The 9,503-nt window shown below is 55.2% G+C and overlaps 1 protein-coding gene across 2 annotated transcripts; it reads right to left on the reverse strand.

Moving 5' to 3' along the window:
• Window positions 1-4,215: 4,215 nt before the first annotated feature.
• Window positions 4,216-9,497, reverse strand: LOC109303379 (secreted frizzled-related protein 2-like). 2 transcript variants are annotated; one of them, XM_019525593.1, is made up of 4 exons: window positions 9,234-9,497; window positions 7,642-8,128; window positions 6,408-6,485; window positions 4,216-5,911 (listed from the first exon to the last, which is right to left on the reverse strand). In XM_019525593.1, exons 2-4 carry the CDS (start codon window positions 8,120-8,122, stop codon window positions 5,607-5,609), a joined length of 864 nt encoding a protein of 287 aa, XP_019381138.1. In that variant the 5' UTR covers window positions 8,123-8,128; window positions 9,234-9,497; the 3' UTR covers window positions 4,216-5,606. The 2 variants fall into 2 exon arrangements, with proteins under 2 accessions (XP_019381138.1, XP_019381139.1); XM_019525594.1 differs by lacking the exon at window positions 6,408-6,485.
• Window positions 9,498-9,503: the final 6 nt, after the last annotated feature.

Below are 9,503 nucleotides of genomic sequence, written 5' to 3' on the forward strand. Positions count from 1 at the left end.
CTCACTCTCCTCCCCATGCAGCCCTGCAGTCTGTCCCCCTCCCCCCCTTCCCTTGGGGGCAGGCTGGAAGGAGGGGCAATTTGCCCTCCACCCTGGGGGCAGGCTAGACTGGGATTCCTAGAAAAGCAGTTGCTCTTAGTTTGCACTTTTTCTCTGCTACAGGAAAGGAAAAGAGCCGTGTTTTTGCTGCAGAGAGCCTAGAGACCTCAACAGCGGGTTTCTGTCTGAAATCCCTGGGTGTCAATCTTGGAAATTGCGTGTGCCTGTGTGGCACCCTTGAAAGGGTTTCACAACACCTTGGTTGAGTATCACTGGTGCAGGGGCATGGGTAGCCATGTTGTGGGTGCAGCCTGCATTTCTGCTTGCTTCCTCTCCGCTTTCATCCTTCTTCTTGTCCCCTCAGGCTGAGCGGGTGAGCCAGAAGCAGCCCACCAACTTCCAGAACAAGAAGCACGTGATTCTCAAACGGGGGCAAGGAGAGTCTCCCCTGCTGCTACCACAACATCGGCCTGGGCTTCAAGACCCCCAAAGAGGTACGAGGTGGTGCAAGATGAGGGCACTGAGCCCAGTCAGAGCTGGCTTTAGCTCTGACTTGGTGTTTTTGGCAGAGAAATAGGATTAATGTGTCCCTTCCCTGGACGGTAAGGAGAGGGCATGTGGCTGTGTTCAGAGGCTTTGCCAAACTCTGCAGTCTACAGAGATAATGGCATTTAAAGGCTGGAAACAGAGAACAACTTTGAGAGGAAGTGCAGAAAACTTTCTCAGGAGGAGGGGGGTGAAGCCCTGGAACAGGCTGCCCGGAGTGGTTTCCATAGTGCAGTTTCCATGCAAGACCCAGAGAGATGAAGCCTTGGCTGGGATGATGTAGTTAGGGCTGGGCCTGTTTTTGAGCAAGGGGTTGTACTAGATCTGAGGAGGGTGTTCAGCCTACAGGTTGGGACTCCAAAGTAGGTTGCAAGACTATATAATGTCATGAAGAGATTTAAAAAAATGGATTGTCCTTTTAAAGGACAAAATGTGACAATCAGTGGCCCTCTGCCCCACACCATGTCTGCACATGCCCACCCCCTTGCTCCAGCCACCCCCACCTACCCTCACTCTCCTCCCTACACCACCCTGCCCTGCCCCACACACTAGGGAGTGGGATTGGGGGCCGGGGCAGCAGGTCAGGGGTGAGGGGCACTGGGTCGGGACAGGCCATTGATGTTCACAAATGGGTCCTGGTACAAAAAGGGTTGAGAACCACTGGAGTAGATGTGACCTCCTGAGGTCCCTCCCAGCCCTCGTTTTCTAGGATTCTTTTGAATTTCGGGCAGAATCAGCAGTTAGGCAGAGTCTTGCATGCGTTTGTTAAACTGCTGCGTGGCTTGCTATAGAAACCAATTCTTTAAAACTCACTTTCCCCCTTCCTGACGCATGATGTTTGTTCTCACGATGGCCTTCCAAGTCCCAGTGGTGACGGGGCTTTGATGACAGTTGCCAAGTGGCCTGATGTCAGTGGATGGGAGCTGTGTCGTGCAGCTCCAGAACTGGTACATCAAAAACCGCTGTACAGCTTCAGTGCTGTAGCTATCCAAAGTCCCCTTTTGCATAGGGGTAGTGCTCATCAGTGGTGGTTCTGTATTTTTTTCAATGCCTCTAGTTCTTGAGTACTGATCTCATATTTTTCTGTGTTTTTAGGCTATTGACAAAAATGCCCTTTCACTGGTAATGGGTCTATTTGTGGTTGCATCCTGTCAGGTAAGCCATGAGGGATTACCTTGAGTTTCACAAGTAGAGAAGAAACATTTCAGAGCTTCAGTTATGTGGACACAGGCAAAAAAAAATGCTCTTCCAGGCTTTTGCATGCAGCCTCAATCTGTGCAGCAATTTGAGCAAAGTTTAGGAGCTGCCCCATGTCAATTAACTCCTCTCTTTACTGCTTCTGTGGTCCTTGAGCTGCAAATGGTGTCGTTCTCATGATGGTCTTCCAAGTCTCCTGGTGAAGGGGCTCTGACAAGACGGCCACAAAGCTTTGCTGATGCCTAGCAAAAGGGTCCAGGATGTGGGTGGAGAGCTTTCTTTGGATTGGTACCTCTTAGCTTGGCTGGAATTGTTCACAGTAACATAAAACTCTGGGCCAAATAAATGCAGTGAACATTACTTGCAAGGGGCATGAGTTTTTAGGGGTTGTTTGGTTGGTTTTTGGGTTTTTTTGTTTTTTTCAGATTCCTTAATATTTTCTAGTGATGGCTGGTATGTCTTTGAAGGTAGATTGTAGAGATCTAATTGTAGAATCATAGAAAGTCTGGCTAGGCCTCTTTCTATGGGCTCAGGAGGTCACCTAGTCCAGCCCCCTAGACAAGCACACTTGTGCTGGCCAGGCTGCATGTCCCCTGTCCACCTGGTGGCAGAAAGCACAGCATGGTGTTGTGCGGCTCCTGGGGCAAAGGTGGCAGGGCACAGAGAGCCAGCCTGCAGTGGGCAGCCCACCTCTGCCCTCACGCACAGATCTGGGAGGCACATGCCCCCTATGCCACTCCTAAGGTGCATGCAGCAGTGGGAGCCACCCCCCCATGGCTCTGTCTCATGACCTGCCCCTACTCCACTTGCTCCCCCATCATGGGGGCCCCAATCTGCCCCCCCACCCCTTCCCTTCCACAGACTTACCTGCTGGGTGCTGCTCTACACATAATGGGAGAAAAAATCCCGAGATTTGAGGGTCTTTTTGCAAGATCATGAGCCAGACTGGATTTTACTTAGAAATTGCAACTCTCATTTCCGAGAGTTGGCATTACTGCCTTTGTAACTTGTTTCTTATCCCAAGTTATCCAATCTTCAAGTTCCATACTCCAGATTGGACTAAGCTTTTGGTTTTGTTTCCTTCTATGGAAATTGTTGTACCTGGTTTGCCTAGCGTACCAATCAATGCTCCCTTTTTTTCCCTGTTGCTTCATAAGCCACTCTGTACAATTTTATTGCTTAGTTTTGGGAAGGCCTAAACTCTGGCTAAGAGCTTTAGCATAACTCAATATGCCCACTACAAAGATGGCTCCCAGAGCTTCGAGTAAAAGACATAACTAAATGTGCATCCCCTTCTTTCTATTGTGCTGGAGTTGGATTCATGCATTGTGGCTCCTTATTGCAGAAAGAAAGATTTTTATTTTTGTATTTATTTATTTTTGGAAGTCTCTGGTTCTCTAAGTATTCAAGAGGGGACAGGGAAATGGTTAAAACAGCATGTTAGCTGCACCCCTTCCAGGGTGCGGACAGTGAAACTGTAACACCACTTGGTTTCATTTAAGTTGTCAGCTTTGTCTGTCTGCTCCTGTTTCGCAGTAAGTGCACCAAAACTGTGGCAATTTAACCCTGTTTCATTCATATTGCCATGATTCCAGCTTTGCTTACTGCAGAACAGGAGCAGATGGACCATGGGCCCCTTCTCATCCCCTCCCTCTCTCTTCCTGCACACACCACGGCATCCTGCTGCAGGCTCTCCAGGGATGGTCAAGGCAGGAACTGCCCTGTACTGGTGGGTCCCCATCTCTGCTGGAGGGATAACAGCCTTACAGAGGGAAGCGGGACTGGGAAGGGGCCCGCAGCCCGTTCTTGGCTGCCACATCCCCCCCACCCCCAGCCCGCGGGGTGACCACCATGCTGCACCCTCAGCCCAGCTAGGTTGCATCCCCAGCTAGTCTTACAGAAAGGCTGCTCCAGAGTCTCATTCAGCCCCTCTCCCATGCCATCTTCAGACCCCCCTTCATTTGAAAAGTCCTCAAGACCCATTTTCCAGGCTAAACTACACAATGGCTGGGGGAACCGGCACAGGGTTCAATTAAAATCCTCCTGGAGCAGCCCCACCCCATGTAGGTACCTGGGGAGGTGGACTGGGGGCTGCGGGGCCTGCTAGCTGTGCAGCTGGGGGGCTGCCAGGGTAGCCCGGGGGGCTGCAGGAGTTGCCCTGGCCCATCCTGCCCCCCGGTTGCTGTTTTTCTTTAAAAACGAAGGTTCTGTGCCTGGTGGGGCTGGAACACCAGTGCCCTCAGCACTGCCAGCTTGGGGGCCTCCACTGCCTGCTGAGGGTCTCAGCAAGACCCCCAATCATCTGTGCTTGACTAGCCTCCAGCAAGATACCCAGACTCTCTGGGCTGCACGTGCTCCACCTATTCAATGGGACAAGCTCCTGCAAACCTGTCTTGGAAAAGGTGCAGATGATCCACGGAGGAAGCAGCCATGCCTGGAAAGCCTGGGACGTGCACGAGAGCTGCACCACGGGGTGGAGTTGTCAAACTCTGCCCAGGAGCCAAAAGCGTAGCTGACCGAAGCACAGTTTAGCCGTACCGAAAGACAAAGAGGGCAGAGCTATGGGTACCCTCCAGACTTGATGCAGAACATTGAATCTTTAAGTTGCCTTAATGTTATGATTTTTCTCTGTGTCTTCCCTCTGCCTTCGGTCGTGCCAGGACTGTGGGGAGGCAGGGGCAGTGCATTTAGTTATACACAAACCCCATCCCTATATCTGGTTGCTGATTGGCACAGCAAGGGGTTTTGTACCAGGGAGGCAGGGCTGCAAGGGACCCACTGGCCATCACCTGCTGTCTCCAGGGGATGAGAATGGCCCAACTGAGCTCTGTTTCTCTGGAAAGCGTCTCCTTGCAGGAAGGTCCCTTGGGATGCAGAGCCAGGAAATGATTCACGGGGATGTTTGCATGGCTGGTTGTCTCACACCAGGAGAGAAAGGGACCGATGCCTCCTAAGAGTCCTTTCCCTTAGGGGTGTTGGCTGTAGCCATGTTGGTGTAAGGACATAGGCAGACAAGGCTCTTTGGGTAAACCTGATATCTTTTATTAGACTTTTTATTAGTCTTTCCCTTTGAGCGTGTTCCTGGCCGTGTGTGTGCCAAGAAGTGACAGGGAGGCAGAACAACGAGCAGGAGATTTTTATTGAAGCAAGTTCTCCGGTTCAGCGATGCCTGCAGGTCTCTCCACGGAGCCAAGCTATCAGCAGGATGGGCTCCAGAGTTGGACCGTAATGCCAGCCCAGGCAACAGGCCAGACTCCTCCCCAAACTCCCTGTCCCCAGCACCCCCCACATCCTCAGGGACACTAATGTGCTACTCCATGCACAGATGTGTGCACGTGGTGCGACCGCTGCTGCACACGTGGTCTCAGGATGCATGCATGCAGAACCAGCCTCAGATTTCCTCGCCGGGGCTGGAGGGAGCAGGGAGACAGGCCATTTCCAGAGGGGGACAAAGCGACGCAACCATGCATCCCAGAGCCCCCACAACACCCATCCCCTCCTCGTCTCCTGGGCAGGTGTCTCTTTTGGGGTGCATGAATGCAGCTGTCCGGGGACAGCTGAGATGTGGGCGATCAGGCTTAACACTCAAGCTGCAAGCCACGGCATCAGGAGCAGGCACGGCCAGGAGGGGGAAGCAGTGGGTCCAGACTGGAGCCAGGAGCATGGGGGCAGGAGCAAGGAGTCAGCGGGCAGGAAGCAGGAATGAGGAACCGGTGGCAGGGCAGCAGGCCGAGATCCCGGACCCATGTGGCTGTCAGGCTAGCCGGGGGCTGGGGGCCTGTTTCTGCAGGTACGGCCTGGCTACGTCTAACCCGTTCTGCTCTCTAGCACTGCAGCTTCCTCACTGCCCGGCTCAACCTCTTCAGCTCCTTGTCCCCCCGCTGCCACCGCCGCACCCAGGACAGGACCAGGCGGTCGGCCACCCTGTGCCCCATGGCCAGCAGCACGCCGCCTGGGCCGCGGAGCTCCTCGCAGGTGCAGGCCTCCCCGTCTGTCAGCCACAGCATGGGCTGCCTCAGCTCCTCTTCCGACCAGCCCTTCTGCTTGTAGAGGGTCCGGCTCTTCAGCTCGGGGATGACTTTGAGGTCCCCGTCCACATAGGACAGGGCTTTGATGCTCATTCGCAAGGCTGTGGGAGACAAGGAGGGGGGACAGGTTGCAGCAGGGGCGGCTGAGCGGGACTGAAGCAGGGGAGGCAGGTTCACCCGCGGAGGACAAGCATCTGGAGAAGACAAGACTGAGGGGGATTGAACAGGAGCCTTCAGGTCCCTGCAGGGGGGTTGCAAAGAGGATGGAGCTGGGCTGTTCTTAGATACCAGCAATGTCTTTGCCCCATCTCAGCAGCCAAGCTGGAGATGGCACTCAGCTGGTTTAGGGGGACTGGATGTTTGGACCGGGAGCTGTGCGTGAAGTTGAGCATGAAGTGCTTTGGTTCAGGTGGACCTTTGCTTTGGGGTTTTTTTGGCCTTGACCTCACTCCATCCTCCCTGCTCATGAGTTTTCTTTCCCCTCAGCATGCAACCCAGGTGCTGCATGAACAAGGACTGCCTGGCTCTGTCACTTGGCTCAAGCCAGCTCCCTGCAGCACTGCTCCCAGACCCACCAACCCCACACAAAAGCCTCACCAAAGTCTTGACTGCAGAAGTTTTCCAGAAACTCCTTCTCATTTTGCCCGAAGCTGACACAGGCTGTGCAGACAGCATCTGGCAGAGAAAGGGACAGCAATACTGAGAGCCAGAAGAGAGAAACCGTAGCAAGGAGCAGGGGAAAGTTTGTGTGGTTCGCAGCAGTTAGAAATCAGGTCTGTCCCTCCTGGTTTTCCTAGACCGGTGGTTTCCAACCTGTGGTCCATGCACCCCTGGGGGTCCACAGACTACGTCTAAGGGGTCCACAAAAGATGATTACAATCAATCAAAGGGATGTGAAAGCCCACACTTACAATTCAAAGGGGTCCGCACCTCCATTCGAAATATTTTTAGGGGTCCACAAATGAATAAAGGTTGAAAGCCACTGGCCTAGAAGACTTTTCAGATGACTGAAGAGCCAGCCAGAGAGAACTGAGATGGGTTTAATTCAGGCTGGTACCATGTCTTGGCTTCATGTATTTGTTTCCAAATGACTCAAATGTCTGGAAAACACTTGGGAGAAAAGACTTCACTGGTAAAGGAGGCAGCACCTGGGCGGCTTCAGGCAAGTCTCAAGCCACACAAGTGGCTGGAGAAATCACAGGGAATGGATATTTGCAAAGGAAAAGAAAACCCATTAGAAAAGCCCTCCAGGGGTGAGAACAACCCAGCGCCAACCACTGGCAGGTCACCTCTGATTGAATTAAGGGCAATCCGAATTGTTCCTGGTCTGCAAAACACTTGAGTCAGTCAGAGGGTGATTTAATCACCCATCAAGGGAGCAGAAATCCAATAGATGTAATGACTGGAAATGAGTCAGGGAGGATCAGTAACCCTTCCTGCAGCTCCCTACCCGCTGTGGGGGTGCCACTGTACCCTGGGCTGGTGCCGGGCAGGGGGACAGCCCAAGGGCTGGGGAAACCAGATGGTCCCAAGGCCCTGAGATCCCAGAGGGGGATGTCTGCATGCAGAGGAGGGGGCGTCTGCAGCCACGGCACAGCTGTTCTGCATTTCCAGGCTACTGCAGGCCCGGTGGAGGGGAGAGACGGAGTGGCGGGGAGGGCAGCTGTGTCTTGCACAAGCAAAGAACCAGCCCCAGGAGACCCCATTAACCAAGCAGAGACTCAGGGGACCCCCAAAATGGGATGAGGGCTGGGTGGGGGGGTATGGACTATCCCGAGCAACATCCCCCAGTCAAGTGGGAGGTGTCACCCCCAAGGTTTCCCCAGCTCACCTTCCTTCAGCAGCGAGGGTCTGTCCCCGGGGCTGGCGGGCGGCACGCACAGCTCGTCGCCCTGCGGGAACCGGCTGCAGTTGAACATGTCGGGCCAAGGGAAGCCGAAGGCGGCCATGACTGGGGCGCAGCCGTCCCGCACCTCCTCGCAGAGAGCCCGGCAGGGCGAGACGGGCTCCCCGAGCTCGCTGAGGCAGACGGGAGCAAAGAGGGAGCACAGGAACTTCTTGGCGTCCCCGTGACAGTTCTTGGAGAGCAGCGGTGCCCACGAGGACGCCTGCTGCAGGGCTTCCTTCATGCTGTCGTGGCCCAGCAGGTTGGGGAGCCGCATCTCGGTGTAGCCCACGCCGTGGCACAGTGCCATGCTGCGGGGGATCGGCTTGCAGCTGCTGCGCCGGGAGCCCGCGGGGAAGGGGAACGGGGCGGCCAGGGCCCAGGCGCAGCTGGGGAGCAGCAGGGCAAGGGGCAGCAGGGCAGCCATGGGGCACTGCAGGAGCAAGAGGACACAGGCCGTGGGGTTACCGACGCAGGGGGCTGGCTGGGCTGTCCGGGAAGGACCCGGAGCGTGCGCACAGGCTGCATGAAAAAACTTTGGTAACTTTGGGTGTTACACACCATCTCATCTATTTTATCCCCTCCTGAGAATCGATTCAGAAGCCAGCCACCCCAAGCCTTGTAGGGCGGCACAGAAATCTAATCAATCAGCCCACGTGGCCTAGCCCCTTGGCACCGGGACAAGGGGGAGTCGCCGATTTAGTGCTTGGGGGTCTGCCCCAACTGACTTGTCTGGGGTTGAACAGAGCTTTTCATCTGACCCCAAGCCATTTCCACCCCCACCCCTCCATTTGCCCTAAATTCCCCTCAATGTCCTCACCATGCCTCAGTTTCCCTGCATCCATTCTGGACAGACCTGACACCCCTTTGTTTCCTGCGTAGTGGCCAATGCTGAGCTCCCGGCTGGCAGAGACGGCCTGCAGCTCCATCCACCATCCACCAGGTCCTGGCCTCCTACGCGCTGCCAGAGGGAAGCTGCCCCTGTGCCCACAGCCCCCCGTGCCTCCCTCCCACCCCCTGCTTATGCCATCACAAGGGGGGCTGGTGTGAAAGAGGGAGAGCGCCCCGTGCTCCATCCACATGTGCTCCCTGCCTTTGGCCCCAGCTCTGACACTGGCTCCCTGGGAGACCTTAACCGTGTCCCTACCCTTGCTGTGCCTCAGTTTCCCCATCTGTAACATGATGATCATGCTCCCTCCTTCCCCTATCTGTGTAATGGATGGGGATGAATGGGGTCAGAGAAGGGCCAGGGCAGAAAGCCCTGCTTTGTTCAACACAAGGGTGCTCCCACCTTGGTCTTAACTCTCAGCTCCCCACTGTCAGGCTGTCGCCCACCCCTCAGATGGCACCAACCCTCCGGGATAGGTCTGCCTGTCTCAGCCCAAGCCCAGGACCTTTGCTCCCCTCCTTCTACCCCAGCCTGTTTCCTCTGGGATCCATTCCCCCACCCAGCCCCTGAAGAAGATTGCACTTCCAGCACACAGCAAAAGACCCCAGCCCCAAGCCAGGCCTGCTGCTTGCCCCTCGGGACACGGTACCTTCTGTGCTTGGAGCCAGGTGAAGCAGCCTCCTCTGGTCCTGGGCCCAGCAGCTCCAAGCAAGTGCCCCCTTCCGGGACCCAGAGACTCTTCTCAACGGTGCAGAGCCTCACCTTCGTGAGCTCCAAACCAGGATGTTTATCCTCCGCAAATGATAGGTTTGGGTCCCAGGCTTTGAGCACAAAAGTCCTGGGGGGGGTGGTTTAACGGCAGGAAATCCCCAGCCTAGGAAGGGGCTGTAAAAAACCCACCGTGTAATTAGACCTCTTT

This window comes from Gavialis gangeticus, unplaced genomic scaffold (genome assembly GCF_001723915.1).
Source record: "Gavialis gangeticus isolate Ggan-Ray unplaced genomic scaffold, GavGan_comp1, whole genome shotgun sequence".
Taxonomy (NCBI): Eukaryota; Metazoa; Chordata; order Crocodylia; family Gavialidae; genus Gavialis; species Gavialis gangeticus.